Raw genomic sequence first — 19,278 nt, forward strand, 5'->3', positions numbered from 1 at the left:
TATAACAACATCAAGGGGGAAGAAACATAATGAGACGAAACACAGCGTCAACAAACCACCAGATGTTGCAATAATCCTTCCAGAATGTTGTAACGTGTTTTTAATTGCTGAATAAGAGTCGTGTTTTCCAACAGTCTCCTCTGTAAACCGTGTGAGGAGGAACAAACTGTATTGTTAATTGACAATAAAAATACATTCAAAGTTGTGTTCGTGTTTTTTAACAACAAAATATTAACATATTTTATTATTTTGTTTATTAATACATTTATCATATTAATATATAAAAACAAACCTATAATCTATACTCATTGCACAGATACAACTCGACATAAGGGCAGGTGCAACACTGTAAATATCAATGGCAAATGTGATGGGGTACATGATACCAAATGACACGGCGAAAGATACTGATATAGTACATAAAGGTATAATCATCAATGTCAAACTCTTTAATACCCACAACAGTACAAAAATTGCAATAGGAATTACAGAAACATCCATCCTAAACAATGAAGCCATTATTTCATCTTGCAAATCAACACTTCCTGCCTCAAACCCAGTCACACCAGCATAGTAATTGCTATCAGTGTTGAGTCTTTCCATCTCTTTTCTTAAATTTTTAATAAATGTAGGAATGGCCGACGCATCTCTGTCATCTATATTGACTACAATCATAGTAATATCCCCCCTTTCTCCAACAAATTGTTTCTTTGCAATGTCCAAAATCTCTTGGTCAATCGACGAATTTAAAGTTGGCAACAAAAAGAAACCAGAGTAACTCACAATGATCTTTTGTTGGTCCATCCACATCTTCATTGACAAGGAAAAATCTTTTGTATAGTTTGTAATAACATTGCTTCCATCTTTGGTTTTGATTGTTATAACATTTTTTCCTACTTGAAAAGAGTCAGGAAACTTCTCAGCCACAAATGAATTTGCTTCATTGGCCAGTGTTCCTTTTGGTGGTTCGATAAAAAGTGATGTTGATCCAAGAAATTTCAGTGCAGGGTAACAGAACCCCAAGGCACACACCAACCAAAAAACAATAATTGCATATCGCAAGTAATGCATCACTTTGAATATGCAATTAAATACTCTGTCTTCACGACTCGGGAACTTGGTTTGTTCTGAACTGTTTAACAGTGGCTGGTTATCCGCCATTGTTGTTTAATAATGGCAAAAGAAGATCCTTTTTATATGGCTTGCCAATTTTTGTGAATAAAATGAATAGTTAAATTAACAACTGTTTTTTTTAGAATGTTATTATCATATTTTACTTGATAAACATGTTATTTTCATGTATTTTTTATTGATAAAATCAATAATGTATAAAAATACATATATCCGAAAAATTGTCCAGCACAGAAAAAACGACCAATAAACCATAAATTATTATAAATTATTATTTTTGGAATTGAAATTTGTCCTGTTTTTTTAATTTGCATTAAAACCCATTAATTAGTTTTCAGAAACCATTTTAATAGTTTGCCAGTCGTTTTTTAATGTCAGTTAGTTTTTCAAATATCTATAATTACAAATTCTAATTTAAAAAATGCCTGTTTTTCAAAAAAGCGGTTAACTTGTTAGTTGATAACCTTAGTAATCCACTTGTTTTTTGCTTATTTTTTTGCTTGAAAGGGAAAACCAGATATTTTCTATCCAGAACCTTTTGTAAAATAAAAAAACACGATAAATAACAATAAATACAAGCTCTCCTCCAAAAGCATTTTCCGTCTTTTACGAAATTATTCATCTCTTATTTTCATTGAAAAGTTGTTTATTGTGTAATTCATATTTTTTTGTTGTGTTCTTTGTCAATTTTCCACTTGAACTTTCGACAGTCAATTTATTATAGAACCTTTTGCTCTTTAATGATAACAACATTGCCTCGATATATTCTATTGTACACAATCCCAAAACTTCCTTTTTCAAGTTTTCGCTCTTTCTTCAACTCGTCTGGGTTAAATGCTGTCGACATTTTAGGCACAAATTTGAATTGATTTTAATCTCTGATTTTTTTTGTTTATGTTCAAGACTGAACAACTAATGTCAACAGTCTTTTCAAATGTACACAGAAGATGAACAGTCATTGTAAATTCTACAGCCCGATTTTTGATACCCACTATAATAAAAGGTTCAACATTCAAAACAAATTTTTATCCACCATTTTGTGTTGTGAATTGAGTTTTTAACAGAGATGTTTTGTCGAACTTCCAGTTAATTTTATTTGTTTTTGAATATTTATTATCATATTTTATTCGATAAATATATTTTTATGCAATTTTTTATTGCATAAAAACAACGATGTCAAAAATAATATAAAATAATCACAAATTTTTATAAAAATGATTATTTTTCAAAAAATTAAATCTGTTGATTGTTGACATTCTTTTAATGAAGATGGTTTTACTATATAACTATTTCAAACATTTAATTTTAGAAAAAACTTTCAACTTTTTGTTTCTATTTTTGATGAAAAAAATTATCTTAAAAATACAATTGAATTGGACAAACTAACTTGGCAAAGTTTTTTCCCCCAAAAAATAACAATATTTTAAATAATTGTATAAAATTATTTAACGTTGTAAAGTTTATTATTTGCTTTTAAACAATTTAATTTAAAAACAAAATTTACAAAACTATCTTTTAAAAAAAATATAAACAAGATATTTTTAAATTTTTTAAAAGTTCAGGGGTACAATTATCATTGTTCTCCCAAAAGTAAACATTTAAACTAAAACCAAAGATAGAAATTTTCCAAAGAGCATATTTGAAGTTTTTATTGGCTAAAATAATACCAATTTTTTATAAACCAATGTTTTAATAGCACCGGTTTTGTAATGTTTGAATAAATTTTAATAATTTACAAATTGCTTCAATAAAATAAATAATAAAATGTGATAAAAAATGAAAAAAATGTTGAAAATAAGTGATAAAAGTATCGTAAAATAAGTTTTTAATTTTCGTTTTTTAGTTTATATTCTTCAGTTATTTTTGATACAAATTTGTTCCTTTTTATTTTGTTTTTTAATATTGGTTTAAAAAAACATAAAACAATTAATGCTCACATACACTATAACCTTTTAATTTATGAAAAAAATATATTGATACAATAATTATGTAATGATAATAAAGACTGATTGATTGTATAATATTTTTATATTTATTATTATTTAAAAAACAACAAAGTCAATGGTAAAGGAAAAATATAGTACAACTATTCGTTATAATGTTTTAATTGATTTAGACTTACTTTTGAATTATTTAATTAATACATGAAAGAAAAGACTTGACAGAGTGTAATACAACTTATATTCCGAATGTTTTTTACTGAAAATAGTTAAAATTAATATAAATCAAAGAAAAATGGTGATAAAACAAAAAAACAGACAAATAAAAACCAAGTAAAAAACACATAACTTTAACATATGTATTATCAATTTTAATCAATTTTAATAATTAAAAACATAATAAAATCATTTAAAACTTCACAAAACAATTTCCTAGTTCGTCTAACACTTTATCTATTGAAAACCTTTCTTCTGGATTTTGCGTCCAACAGTTTTCAATCAAATTAATAAGCTCATCAGGAATAGAACGTTTTATTTTCATTCTTTTTCCAGCAGACACAAAATCCGCAACTTCCCATGGATATTTGAATTGTGTTTTAGGGTATGACTCTCCCCAAATAAAGCATTCATACATAGTAATAGCAAATGAATAAATGTCGCTTGATTTTTTGTATTTTTCCTTTTTTAGTACTTCAGGAGACATAAACTTTGGTGTGCCAATACCCTTGGTAAAAGTCATGTTAGTCATCAGCATATTAATATTTCTTGATGACCCAAAATCAGTCAATTTCGCATTCACCTTTTCATTTAAATCCAGTGAAAATATCAAAATGTTATCCGGTTTAATGTCTCTGTGTAATATCCCGTTTTCATGTAAATATAAAATACCTTTTGATGCATCTAACATAAATTTAACTCTTTTATTCATGTTATTTTCTTCTTTATTTTTGTGTGTAATTAAATCATTTAAACTTCCAAATTTAGCAAATTCAGTGACCATACACACTTTATTTGGAATAAAAACGGCGCCATAGAAGTGGACGATGTAGTCACAGCGAAATTTGCCTAACATGGAAACTTCGTTAGAAAATTCTTCCATTAACTTTGCGTTGTTTATCTGCAATGATTTCATCTTTTTAATAGCAACTACATTCTCTCGGTAAAATCCTTTGTACACAACTCCAAAAGACCCCTCACCAAGTTTCTTCTCTTCAATCAATTCATCCGGGTCTATTTTGGTTGAAAGTTCAGTCACTGCACTGATTTTTAAAGGAATTTCAGATGTTATTCCTTTCTTCATGTTAAGTGAAAACAAAATCACAACGTCATCAATTCGACAAGAGCATTGTGGCGTCAAAAACATTTCAAATTCGATTGCTTTGCCCTTTGGAATTGTCATCACTTTTGGTTCCGTTCTTATTGTATATTTATAACAATCGTCTCTCATTGAGAACTGCACTTTTAACGAATTTTTTGAAACATTGCCAACACAAATTAATTCGCGACTTTCTTGGACTACTGAAATTTCATTTTCTTCGTTATTTGTAAATTCAATTTGATTTTTATTCACAACAATTTCGCTGTTATTAATTCTGATAAATTCTATATTAGAACGCGATATATCAAATAAACAATATTGCATACGTATTTCTGAATTTTTGTTGTAATCTAACACTTTTATGGTAATAACAACTATTAATATAACTATACCTGTTATTATCATTAATAATAACAAAACACATAATAAAATGACCCACCAAACAACTTCAGTTTGACAAGAAGTCTTCTGGCTGTTTGGTGTGTGCCAAAAGGAGCATTTAGTACACTGTGAATTATTGACAGATATACAATTTTCAATATCACTTTGTAAATAACATTTGGATGATACCAAAACATTTTCTTTAGTGCAAAGTGTACATTTTCCACTCTGTGTGCATTTTTCACAATTTTCCGTGTTTGTGTCACATGAAATGCAAAATTGGTTATTCGTGTAAAATCCACTTGAACACAACTGACATCCTTTAGAACTCTTTTCTTTACAATTCATCAATTTGTCGTATGAAATACACCCACTTGAATTCGTCAAAAGGAAATGTTCCTTTTCACATGTCAAACAACTATTTGCTCTATTACATTCAACACAGTTTCCAATACAATTCTCACAATTTCCTTCTTCGTTTCTGAAATATCCATTTTCACATATCGCACATTTTTGCTGTCCTTTGATATATAATTTACAATGACCATTTCCTTCGAGAGAATTAACACACGTATTATTTGAAAGAAGATACGAGTTATTGCACAACAAGCAAGTATCATAAGAAGTACAAAATACACACCCTTCAGCACATTTTTCACATACATTATCACGAATAAACATCCCACTTTTGCACGAAATACATCTGTCTTTATATGGATGTGTTGATACACAATTGTCAGTTGGCTCAGTTTTTACTTCACAAATTGTGTTTTCATTTTGTTTGAGGATTGAATATCCATCTAAACACTGAAGACATTCCCCACCCTTTGTTGCGAATTTGCAATTGTTTTTATTCATCTCACAAACACCATTTGAGTTGATATAGTTCGAGTTATCTACACAAATCGTGCAATACGTGTTTGTTGAATTTTTACATCCACTTTCTGTTACATCTATACATTTCCCTTCCATAGTAAGAATACCACTTTCCGTGTTACATGAATAACACTTATTAATGGAACACAAATTACAATTTGGATATTTTGTATTACATTGGATACAATCATTCTGATTTTCTTTCAAATAAAAACCAGCTTTACATGATGTAATTTTATTGTTTGTTATAGTTACAGCATTTTCAAAATCAACACATTTTCCGTCTTTAAACAATTTTGAATTTTCACATATTTGACATATATTTGCTTTTTTACATTGAATACAAAATTCACCACATTCTTTGCATATTCCAAGTTCACTGTAATATCTTTCATAACAACTTACTGCATAATTTCTCTCAAACAATCTTGCATTTTGATTTAAATCTTTTATACAAGAATTTAAAATACCAATTCTATATCCACTTTTACACAAAATACATTTGGAGTCAACACAACGTAAGCAATTATATCCACAAAAAATACAATTGTGTTTGTAAGCAGTAAATGTGATTGGACAGCTTTCACACACTTTAGTGTTACTAGTAGTTGATAAATTACATTTAATATTATAATTAATACAATCGCCATTCATTAAATATGAGTTTTTACAATGTTTACATAAATATTCATTTGTTGAATTGATATAAAGAGCACTGCAATTCTCATTTTTACTATATAGAAAACTGTTTTCGTTTGGATACGTCCCCAATAAAACAAATCCATATCGATTCCCAATTAGTAATTTATCATTTTCGTATGTAATGTTGATTTTTTGATTATCCAAAGAGTCATCACTCACAAAAAGAACATTTGGTATATTATCATCAAATTTTGTGACAAAATTACCATTTTTGGTGATTTTTGTGACTTTCACATTTTGCTTGAAAATACCTGTAAAGTCGATGTCTTGAGTAAATTGAGATGTCTGGATCGATATCACAACGTTTTCATTAAAAATTGGACAGTGCAAACTGTTGTTATAATTTTTATATGAAGAAATGTTGGTGCCAATAAGTTCACAGTTTATACCATAATCAAAAGATCCTTTACAAATTCGACCTAACTTGTTACCTATCAGTTGTAATGGTTTTATATATTCAATTTTAGTGTTTTTCTTCTCAAATGACACAAACTCAAAACAAGTGTTCTGATTGATGCTTTCACTACTAATTTCATCTGATAAATCAACTTCGCCATTTTCGTAAATCTCAATTATTCCACTCTCATTTACTCTATCGATATACTCTGGAAATGTAATTCCACCGAAACCAAAATATCCACCACTTAAAACTTTTATTTTAGTTGAAGAAAGAATTTCCAAGAAATCAAATGTAATTGTTGTTGAAATAATAATTGTTCCGTTTATAATTCCATCATTTGCGAAAAAATAGTTATTTCCCCAGAGTTTTATTTCTGGAACATCTATATATAATCCACCCCAAATTTGGTTTTCTTTTATTTCAAAATTGTTTTGTCTAATGAGTAATAATAAATTTTGGGTGTAATTTGTATTTAGGCAGTCATTAAAACTATAAATCTCTTTCACAAATGGTTGGAATCTGTCATTAAAATACTCACAAAAGCAAACATCTGTTGGTTCTGAAAATGATGAAACAATTCGTGTGCCACACCTCGCAAGTTGTTGACTCTTATCAGAAAAATCACCAACCACATTAAATAGAATTTTATTTTTTATTGTTTCTATTTTCTCAAAAATTGTTTGGGTTGTTAAAAAATTCAATTTGAACAAAACTTTTGATGGAAATTTAATAATGAGATTCGAGACTATACAATTCACATCAAAAGTCACATCCATTCCACTTTCAAGTGTTAAATTTGTAAAAACGATTTGTTGAATGTTTTCAATTCTTCTTATAAAATACTTTTTATCACTTGAAAATAACACTGAATACCACAAAGATATATTGGGGTACACTTCTATCATTCCATTAATATCTCCAATTAATCCAGTTAAATCCAAATCAAAAACAGAACTGTTGTAAACACAATCTGGCCAATTAAATAAAGTGTCTTGATTTACATTTGAATTTATCGGTTTACAGCTACACTGTGTATTTATATAATTTCCGTTAAAAGTGGAATCAAAAAATAGAAATCTTTTGATGGCGTTTCTTTCACAAACAAACTTGATTTGATAATCTAATACAATACTAACAATAGGAATATTTAAATTGGTTGTAAACAAATATCGTCTTTTATCAAAGTTGTCACCAAAATTTGGATTCCCTTCAAAATTAAAATAAATAGACTGTTGATAAGTACCATCAATAAATAAATACGGGATTATAGTGTTCTCATCTCTCTTTATATCAATTTGATAATATTGGTCGATATTCGAATATAAAATGACACTTTTTTGATTTAATTTGATAGTGGGTCGATATGAAGGTAATACTTTTGTTCGACAATTTTCTTCTCCGTTATAACAACCAAAAAACAGCATCAGCCCATCGGGTCGGTCATCTTCATATATTATTAACCTGGTCGAATCAAAGCGTGTGTTAAACCACATTTCTTTTAATGTGATTTGAGTGTCTTGTGCATTGAATTTAAAAGACCATTGACCAGAAGAAGTTTTATTTAAGTCACTAAACAACTTGCGTTTGGAAGTACAACAATGAGAATTAAAATAGAAAGTTTGTTGATTGTCGGATGCATTGTTAAACGTATTATTCCATTCATTAGAATAACAATTACGATTTGTATCATAATAAATTATGTCTGTTGTACCTCCACACCAATCCCCTGTATCTCCTTGTGAAAATGATCGAAATAATACAAGCAACATGATAACTATCTGATTTGTATTAAAATTATTGAACATCTTCTGTTTTCTAAATATTATTGAAAATGAAATATAGTAGTTTTTATTTTTAAACAAAAAAATGACTCACGAATATCGAATTATCAATTTAAAAAGAAAAAGTCAATTGAAAATGAAAAAGATCCTTTAAAAATATATAAATATATATTATAACAATTTAACTAATAAAATTCCTTAATCATTTTAAATGGATTTATTTAATTGTATAATTTTACATGTTCTTTTAATGACAAATAATAATTATAATTTATAATTAGTTACAATAAAAGTTTAATTTTTCGTTTTTTTATTGATATTTGTATTTTTAGAATAAATTATTGTGAACAATAATGAACTGACAAATTTTTTATATTGTGTCATTTTGTGTGATATTTGCTTAGTAAATGTTCATAATTGAAAATATTGCCTAAACATTCATTAGAACTTTCTATTCTACAAGATTTTTCTGTAATTTATTTAACTTTAAATAAAATATAATTAAATAATCATAATATATAAAAAAGATTTTAAATTTGAAGAAAATTTATCTTGTTATTGTTTAATTATAATCTTTTTAATAGACTGGCCAACCGATGACCATTATTTTCAATTATGCCGAATTTTTATGGCAACGTTTCTTTTTGCCGAAACCAAAGTTGGTGATTATTGTTTTCGGGGATGCATTAGTCTACAATGTGTGAACATTCCATTAAGTATTGTTTCGATTGGTAATGTTTGTTTTGATGGATGTGACAGTCTTAATAGAATTGATATACCAACAAGTGTTATAACAATGATTATTGTTTTTGTCAATGCAAAAATTTAAACAATAAAATATTACCATCAAGTATAACATGTATTGGAAGTGGCTGTTTTAATGGATGTGATTATTTGAGCCATATTGTTGTACTTTCAAATGTTATATCATTTAGTGATGACTGTTTTTCATTAAACATGGTCGTTAAAAGAACATACCAATTAATTAATAAATTATTCTTTGTTTTTGTGTTTTTATTATAACAACAAGAAATGTATGGTTGTGGTAAACGAGAAATCTAGTGTTGTAAACAAATTTTTTTCGAAAAAGTAAAAAAAATTAAAAACAAAATTTAAATATCAAAAAAAATTTAATCATGTTAAAATTGTTAACTATTATTAATTACTTATATTATATATTTATAAATAAAACAGAGTAAGATTTTAATAATAATAAAAACTATATTTGATTATAAAAATAATATAACAATTATATTATTATATTTAATAATATTTCAATTAAATAGAAAAAACACTTAAAAACTACAAATACAACTATTTAATAATATAGTAAAAATGATGAACATAATCGAAGAAATTTTAAAAACGTGCAATTCAATTCAAAACGACATTCTTTCATATGAAAAACTACCACAAATTAAACCATTTACAGACAACACAAACTTTTTGATCCAAACTCGCATTGAAAATGCGAAAAATCAGTTCAAGTTGTATGAAATAAGAGAGAAGTATGTCACAGCATTAACTTTATTTATTAAAAAGTTCAATACACTTTCAGAACTCCTAAGCATTAATATAAAAAATGTTTCAAAGGAAAATTCAGACGAAAAATGTGATTTATCTCAACTAATTGTCAATCTATATGAACTTGACTTTATCAAACAACGAACACCTCTTGACAATGAAATCAAACGACTAGAAACACTTAAAAATGAGAACATCAAAACCTTTTTGATGAAGGACAAAACCAGTTTTGGTGGTTTTAAAGTCGATAAAAAGTTTGATATAAAATCAGAACTCATTTATTCTCAAAACTATGAAGACACAAAGAAAGATGAAATTTTACAAGAAAAATCAATTGAAAAGACCAGTGGTGTTGATATAAAACCGACTTTAAGATCTTTCGAACAAAACCAAAAACAAGAAAATTGTCAATCAGATTTAAAAAATTCAGAGAAAATGAAAAACGTGAAGATGGCACAACCAAATGACGTGAGAAACGCCTTTTCATTTTTTTTAGAGGAATTTAGAGACAAGTACAAAGCGGAAAACAGTATTTGTAAAATCACTGAAATAGCTAAAAAAGCTTCTTTGGAGTGGGTTAAGATGAGTGCACATGAACAGACGAAGTACACACAAATGGAAAAAGAAGATCGTTTTCGTTATGAACAAGAGATGGAAAAATACATAAGTTGTACAAGTAAATGTGACAGTGAAGAAATATTAAAATAAGTGATTTTAATTAAAGTCATTCTTAAAACCGTGCAACTTTGACGTGTCAGTGCAACTTTGTTTATAGTATAATTATAGTTAAAAAATTATATTTTTTTTAAAAACAAAACTAGAAAACACAAACAAATTTCTTTAAAACTATTACTCTAATTAATATACTATAAGTAAATTATAACTAAAGTTGCACAATTTTTCTCAATTAGTTTTTTGGGTTGCACCATTCAACTGTCTCGTGTTTACCGTAATTTTGCAGCGAGATAGTCTTTGAATCACACGAATTGGCTTGTCTCATTATTTTCTTTTTTATAAAGAGATGTTTAACATTTGCGCTATCCACAATCGATATATAACGCCGTTTTATTCGTTTTGTATGACAATTGGAATTTTGGAATTTTAATGCTTTTCATTAAAACAAGCAGTTGAACTTATCATTTAAATATCGAGTTGTATTTTGTGTTGATTTATAACCTAATTCTACTTTTGTTTTTGTTTTTGTTATTGTTGAAAAATAGAGTTTCACCTTTGTTGTGAGTAAAAAACAAAGAAAAAATAAAGTTTCACACTTATTCGGAATGACTTTATATTGAATTTTTTTATTTATAATTATCGTCTAATAAAAGAAAAGAATTGAATTATTAAATAAAATAAGAATTCAAATTTTAAAGTTTAACAAAACCATCAAAAACTGTTTTGAAAAAAACATGCATTTTTATATGAAAATAGCACTTCTCTACAAAGCACTTTTAAATGTTTGGCCAGTTAGAAATGCTTTTTTAAAAAAAATTATCGTACCTTTACACTTTTGGGAAATTTGATTGTAATCTATTCAATTATATTACGCCTTCAATTTATGTTTTTTAAATAAATTTATTTATCATTTAAATTGATACTATTTGATACTTTAAGTTTTTTATAAAAAGACAAATAATATAAATCTGACTATGAAATACACGAATAAAAAATTTAATATTATATTCATTTTCAATTCAAATTATAAACAAAATAATTGAAACGTGTTCATTTACTCAACTCTCACAAGTTGGCCAAGTCGTTGTCGACAGTGGTGATCATCTTGAGTCCCAAATTGTCTGCCAAGTACTTGAAGACGTTAGGTGACAAGTAAGCGGGTGGGGATGGACCTATTCTGACGTTTTTCAATCCCAAATAAATGACTGTAAGTAAGATGCAGACAGCCTTCTGTTCATACCAAGAGAGGATGATATGCAGTGGCAATTCGTTAACTCCACACTTGAAGATTTCAGCCAATTTAATAGCAACGACGAAAGCAGTGTATGTGTCATTGCATTGTCCGACATCAATCAAACGAGGAATTCCTTCAATCTCTCCAAGCTTTTCTCGATAGAATCTATACTTCCCACACCCACATGTTATCACAAGTGAAGATGGCGGCAACTTCTTAATAATTTCCGTGTAGTAATTTCGCTCTTTCTTCATTCCATCACATCCACCTATAACAAAGATGTCAGTCACCTTCTTCTCTTTCACTAAATTGACGATTTTCCCTGCAACTTCCGTCTCCAAAATGCTGTGGTGACCAAATCCAGTCAAGAAGAAGTCGAGTTCCTCGTCGTCTTCAAAGCCCTTCATCTCATTCGCCTTTTGAATCACTCCAGAAAAGTCTTTGTTCTCACCAATGTGCTTCACTCCTTTGAATCCAACTTCATTTGTTGTGTAAATGTGGTCGATATAATCTGCCTTTGGCTTCATAATGCAATTTGATGTGAAGACGACTGGGCCTGGGAAGTGGAGTAATTCAGTCTGTTGATTGAACCACGCCGTCCCAAAGTGCCCAACAAAGTTTTTGTATTTGTGCAGCTCGGGATATCCATGTGCAGGTAACATCTCACCGTGCGAATACACCAAGACGTCTGTGTTCTCGGTCTGTTCTAAGATCTTTTTCATATCAAACAAGTCGTGGCCACTCACTAATACGCATTTGCCTTTCTTGTGGCCAATTAAGACCTTTGTTGGTGTTGGATTGCCAAGTGTACAATTGGCTTCGTCTAACAACTTCATTGTCTCAAAATTCCATTTTCCAACGTCTTTCACTATTTGAATCCACTCCTCTAAAGTCCTTTGTTTGTTATCATATCCATATGAAAGGGCTTCATGGATGAAGGTCATGATGTCTGTGTTAGTCTTGTCTAACATGTTTGCATGTGATATATACGCACACAACCCCTTCAATCCAAATAAAGTGGTTTGCATTAAACTTTGGATGTCGATATTCTCATTGAGTTGATTTGGTCGATGTCCGTTCAGATTTTTGTCAACAAAGCCCTCAAAGTCCTCAATGTCTAAATCACTCTTTTCTGCCTTTTTACCTTTCTTCTCTGCAATTTGGAGCAACAGTGATTTTCTGGCTGTTATAATTTTGTGGAGATAATCCTTTAACACGTGCTCATCGAAGTTGACATTTGTTAAGGTGGTAAATAAACAATTGGCAGATAACATATCGTATTTGGAATCAATGATACCGACACTTCTTGCCTCTAGAGCTACTAAAGCATTTTGTCTCAGTGCATAGATCATTGCGTCCATAGTATTTGCTGCTAATGGCTCTTTGGAACAGACACCACATACAGTACACCCTGTACCTTTGGCAGTTTGCTCACATTGATTACAAAACATTTTTGTCATTGGACTCGATGTAAAATGAATTAAAAATGAACTTAAATATGGATAGGGTGACAAATCAGTATCAGTGGGGAACTGACTAGAATTAATTTTTAATACAATAAAGACAAAGAAAAAGAAAAGTGTTCGAATGGTCGTTTTTAATTCCTTTTTGTTATATTATTATATTTAAAATGATATTTTACTGGAACAGAGTTTATGATATACCAAACAATCCGAAACTTAAAATTTAAAGTCAAAGATATTTGTAAATTAATAATTCAATTAATTAAAAAGAAATTGAGTCAAAATTCCAGACATAACTTTTTGAATTTAACCAATCAATTTATTTCTAGTTGGATTTCAATTGAAAATTGCACCATTCTAGATATTTTGGTTAATTTTAAAAAATAATTGGATTTCAATAATAAAAAATTATAAAAGTTTTATTATTAATTTTTAGATCATATTTTAACTTGAAATAATTGTTTTTAATTTATAATAAATTTATAAAATATTGAATAGTATAGAAAGTTAATTTAAGAGGTGTATACAGGCAGTGAAGTGAAGGTATAAATTTTCAATTGAATGCTAAATAAAAGGGTTTTGAGAATAATCGAACAATTTTAGGTCATATTTTTACTGTTTTTCGGGTTTAAATTTTTGGTCAATAAAACTAAAAAAATATTTTGAAAAAATTTAGACCCATTTTTAGATTATTTTTAAATTCGACTTTGCTTAAAAATAAGTTGAAAAATAAAATTGAACGAACTTAAAAAATAAATTGAAGTCGAAAGAAGAAAAAGGCAAACACCAAGCATTAACTCTTGTTAAAAAAGAAAACAAAGATTAAATATTTTTGGTGTCATATTCTACGTTTGTTATTGTTATTTTGTCATTATTTAGCCACTTATTACATAAATATTCAAATATTAAATTTTATTACATCATCTTTAAAATCTTTAATTAATGGTAAGTTGCGAGTGTGGTTATTGAGTTATTGGCTATTGGGCGATATACTAAAAACAAACACACTTATCATCTGTTTGAGTTGTGACGAAGCAGGATTTGTGAAGTTTGCTTTGTTGCCAAGTTTAGTTAAGTGATGGTTTTTTATTGGTTTATTCGCTTCTTGGTTTATGTGTTGTTTTTCTATAGTTTTTAAATGATTAAAATAACTATAAAATATAATTTCCAAACAAACAAAATGGTAACAAGATAATCAAAATGTCAATATTTATTATAATAATAAGGACAAATTCGGCTTGTTAAATAAGGGTTTTATTGAGAATGACAATTTCAGCCAATCAAAATAAAATGTTTCGAGATAAGAAAACCCTTTTATTTAGCAATCAATTGAAAATTTATACCTTCACTTCACTGCCTGTACATAAAGTAATTTTAAAAAGTTTAATTGTATTTATTTTATAATAAATATAAAAATGAAGTGATAAAAAGTCAAAAATTGATATCAAGCAAAAAAAACATCAGCATCAATTATTATTGTAATAAAACACGAACATTTATAGTTTTATAATCACATAGTAAAACAAAAAAATGACCAGAAACTCTTTTGAGACGGTTTTGCTTCAAAACTAAAAAAAAGATTAAAACATTACATCTAACATTACAATTGAAATTATTTTTATTATATTTTATAATTAAATTAAAAATTTTTTAATAATTAATTTTTTAAATGTGTTCGAGTGTGTAAATTCCTAAATGTTATTATAAATTGAAGGAAGAGTAAATATTTGATTAAATATTTGTATATTTCATTACCATTTGTTTTTAATATCATAATAAATTTAATATTATAGTAGAGTTAAAGAAAGACTATTGAATCATTTTTCTTCAATTGTTTTATAACAAAAAATAAAATGTCAATTTAAAAATTGACCAATTCATTTCAAATTGTGTGGAGATCAAAAAACAGTTTTATTAGAGATTTTACAACATTAAATTATAATCGAATAACTTTATCATTGAATAATAAAAATATTAATATTAAATAAAATTACTGTTGATCTTGTTTATTAAATACGTGCAAATATAATTATTATAATATAATTAATTTAACCGACATTTAATAATTAAAAACACCAAAAATTCAATTATGCATTTACAATTTGATTTGTCATTGGATTACATAACTCAGAGCAGTCTTCTCCTTCAACCATCTCTTCTCCTTCGGGACTCTCTATTCCCAATTCGTCATGTGGAGAACAATCCAGTGAGTTTCCTGGCTCAAAGGAAGCTCCATTTAATAATTAAAAATGTTTTATTTGTTCAAACAATTTGACTGTTTTATCATGTTAAATCGGATTTTTTATTAATGAAGTTGAAAACATACTATATACATTTAGTTTTTTAATTATAATCAATAGTTTTTTTCTTTTTTTTTCGAAATAATAATTTTTTTGTTTTATTTTTTAAATTGTTTTTTTTAACCATATCATACGTCTAAAAGAATGCAAAAAATGTGGAATTTGTAATTCCTCCTCTGGCGAATTTTCGAGTAATGTCAACAAAGCCAGCAGACCATTTACAATAGTTAATTACAGAAGTGTTATTATTGTGGTTTGGTTAATAGGTGATGCCAATTTATTTGAAAAGCGAAGATAAAGATTGACAATTAGTGTTTTTTTAAGAATGTCAAATGGTAAAAATTAATAAGAAATTTACTATTTATTTATGGTTTTTAATTAGCGATGGTCGATACTATATATTATAATATAAAAAACATATATTCCTTTTTGATTTAAAAAATTATTAATACACTCGAATTTTGTATGATTTTATTCATTTTTTAAATCTAAAAGGAATATAGTTAATTCCCTTGTTGCATTTTTATAATATAGTTATAGAGTTGATATCGTTTTTTATATTCTGAGAGAAACCTGTTATTTTCCAATTATCATTAACCAAAAAACCTAAGACAACGATTTTGGACAGACTTTACATTATTAAAAAGTTGGAATTCAATTCAATAAACGAACAATGTTACAAAAAATCTTTCTCCATTCAAACCTTTTAAAACTGTCTGCTTTATTAACTTTGTTAATATTACAAATTTTGTTTTTGTTTTTAAGATATCTGTTTTAAATTTTTAGTATTTTAAAGATTTAAAAATTGGTTTTTTCACCTTCGGAGATCCATTGACTTTTTAAGAAACAAAGAGCCAAAACAAATGTGCTTGTTCTCAAACTTTTCAATTATAAAATATAAATTTCAATTTATTTTTACACTTGTGAAAATTATTTTGAATACTTACTAATCGTTATTTTCTTTGAAAAATTGAACAATTGGATATTTATTAACACTGAATAGGTCATTATTACGGGTTTTATATTGTATTTAAAACATCACACAAGAAATTTATTAACCAAAACAATAATTTTGGTTTAAAACTTGTCGCTGATTTCTATTTTTCCATTAAAAAATTCTAATAAAAAAATAAAATTGTATATTATAAATTATAGTAACACAAGTACAAAAAAATAATCGAATGGAGAGACATTAATTCAACTTCAAAAGAGTCACATAACTGGTTTTTAAATTTGAATATTATTTTTTGGAAAGAAACCCGTTTTAGTTAAAAATTGTAAATATAAAGCTCATTCGATATTTTAAATAAGGAAAAAATAAATTTACACCATTTCTTTTCTATATAAGTCGGTGCGTTTGAACTATGAAAAACAATGCTCTTCCTCTTCTTTGTTGCTGCTCTGAGTGAGACTCTTTACTACAACGTCCATAAACAATCAAACGATGTCGTAGACTATGAGAGATATGATGTTGGAGTATGTTACATGACTAAAAATGCTGAGTACTTCCAAATTGAATTAGCTTCTGGTGCCTATAGTCGCAAGTATTATACTGATGCTGATTGTCAAACAGCTGGCTCCACTCCAGTGGAAAACATTGACTTTGCCGCTTCAAACACTTACTGGACGAAAACCGTTGAGGCCAAGTACACAAAGGAGGTCGCCTTTACTGCAGAAGCCAAGACTGATTGCCCAAATGCCGATAAAAAGATGACTGGTATGTATAACAATGATGTCTGTTATTCATTTGGTGGAGCATATAAGAAGGCTGTCATACTCGAAGACGCAGGTCTCAAGAAGTGGGCTCTTGCTGTTTATAACGATGCTGCATGCACTAAACAAACTTCTGCCACTGGTAAGGTTGAGTGTAACAAATGTGCCTCTAACGTTTATACTGCTTGCTATGAATCATCGGCTCCAATTGATTCAGACACCCCAGACTCATCTGCTCTCAATTTTGTCTTATTGGCTCTCACATTCATCGCACTCCTTTTCTAAGTGAATTTGGGTATTATTTTTTTTAATTTATTCCATCTACAAATTGTATTTTTTATTGTAATTATTATTTGTCAACCCTTAACATTTTAATGAAAGTATAAATAAATGGTAATAATTTTTTTAAGTGTGTTATAATTGAAAATTAAACATTTTTAAAAAGTTCTTTTCTCAATTGTTTTTCATTGAATTAATAAGTGATTATTGGAAATGGTCATCAATTATTGTGTGTAACAAACAATAAATGATAAAGTTTAATCCTTGTCATTAATTATAATAATACTCTCTTAAATGTCTTTTAATTATTTGAAAACAAATAACAATTTAAGTTTTTATTTAATTGGTAATAAAAGGGAGTTCTAAACAAATGGATTTGTTTTCAGTTATTTAACAAAAACAATTGTTAAGATTGAATTCCAATAAAAACTGAAAATTAAAACTTGTTAAACTTGAAGCAATTATCAAATAGAAGATGAAAAAGTACCTACTGATGGTTTTCTTTTGTTTTTTACAATTTGTAATTTCACAACCGAGTTCTCCAACTGACTCGTTTCCATCTTCATCGTCCACAACAAGTTTATTGTCAGTTACTTCATTAAATGACAATAAACAAAAGAAAAGCAACAAAAGAAGAAGATCATTCAGACAAGTTTCTCAACATTTGGCACTTCAAAATTCCATTCGTAATAAAAGAATCAGAAAAAGTATTAAAAAAGGAGCAGAGAAGGTTTTAGATAAAGGTACAAAATTTATGGCTAAAAATGGTGACATGATTTCAAATGGATTAGATTCGGTATCAAAACATACAGCTAGAGCTTGTACAGTATCAGCATTATGTGGTTCTATGTTAATGGCTGCTGCACCTCTGACTGGACCAACTGCACCAGTTGTTGCTTCTTTGGGTGCAACATCTCATACCATATCTGGCATTTCAAAAGGTATTCAGTTGGGTGCAAGGGCTGGTTCTATTACAGTGAAGTCTTTAACGGACTTTTCAAAAGCGTATCAAACAACAGAAGGACCACTTAAAGAAAGGTTAAAGAAGGCATCAATTCAAGGAGGCAAAAGATTTGCTCAAGAAGGTACACAAATAGTTTTTGAGGAAGCGATAAACAACGTTTTGGCAGAGCAAATCAATATTCTTGGTGAATTGAATAGAGAGGGAATTGGGATAGAACAAGGGTTGTTCGATACATCACATGTGACAACTGGTGTTTTAAATGCTGTTGCGGTTCCCGAAGCAACTGAAAGAGGGGGTCTTATATTAACAAATAAAATGGGGAAAATGATGGAGAGAAAAGCACCAACAACTGAGAGGGCAAACAATTACAAAACAAACAAGTTTAAAAATATTTTAAAAAGAAGAAGAATCACAAGAAATGCAGTTAATAAAATGGAGTCTTTCAGTGATACAGTGAGAGCTCTGTTGAAGATAAAAAGAAAAGAAAAAGAAGCTCAAAAACAAGGCATGAGTAACACTCAAATAACTAAAAGTGTGGAAGAAATGATTGAGAAAGGTGAACTCGGCATTGACACAAACAGCCACAATTCAGACGAA

The 19,278-nt window shown here is 28.1% G+C and overlaps 5 protein-coding genes across 5 annotated transcripts; 2 read left to right on the plus strand and 3 right to left on the minus strand.

The window, feature by feature from the left end:
• Positions 1-1,161, minus strand: EIN_333520 (MmpL efflux pump, putative; the record flags this gene model as incomplete). The annotated part of the gene is made up of 2 exons (XM_004259138.1): positions 1-166; positions 293-1,161. Coding segments are annotated over 2 exons (1,035 nt in total), but the record flags the coding sequence as incomplete, so codon positions are not given.
• A 2,319-nt stretch (positions 1,162-3,480) lies between these two features.
• EIN_333530 (serine/threonine protein kinase HT1, putative) lies at positions 3,481-4,470 on the minus strand (the record flags this gene model as incomplete). The annotated part of the gene is made up of 1 exon (XM_004259139.1): positions 3,481-4,470. The coding sequence occupies one exon, from the start codon at positions 4,468-4,470 to the stop codon at positions 3,481-3,483; it is 990 nt and encodes a 329-aa protein (XP_004259187.1).
• Positions 4,471-11,793: 7,323 nt separating this feature from the next.
• EIN_333540 (hydroxylamine reductase, putative) lies at positions 11,794-13,422 on the minus strand (the record flags this gene model as incomplete). The annotated part of the gene is made up of 1 exon (XM_004259140.1): positions 11,794-13,422. One exon carries the CDS (start codon positions 13,420-13,422, stop codon positions 11,794-11,796), a length of 1,629 nt encoding a protein of 542 aa, XP_004259188.1.
• Positions 13,423-17,099: 3,677 nt separating this feature from the next.
• EIN_333550 (hypothetical protein) lies at positions 17,100-17,723 on the plus strand (the record flags this gene model as incomplete). Its single annotated transcript, XM_004259141.1, has 1 exon — positions 17,100-17,723. The coding sequence occupies one exon, from the start codon at positions 17,100-17,102 to the stop codon at positions 17,721-17,723; it is 624 nt and encodes a 207-aa protein (XP_004259189.1).
• Positions 17,724-18,471: 748 nt separating this feature from the next.
• EIN_333560 (hypothetical protein) lies at positions 18,472-19,278 on the plus strand (the record flags this gene model as incomplete). Its single annotated transcript, XM_004259142.1, has 2 exons — positions 18,472-19,213; positions 19,263-19,278. Coding segments are annotated over 2 exons (758 nt in total), but the record flags the coding sequence as incomplete, so codon positions are not given.

The sequence above is a fragment of the Entamoeba invadens genome, assembly GCF_000330505.1.
Source record: "Entamoeba invadens IP1 unplaced genomic scaffold scaff_1105074724865, whole genome shotgun sequence".
Taxonomy (NCBI): Eukaryota; Evosea; order Mastigamoebida; family Endamoebidae; genus Entamoeba; species Entamoeba invadens.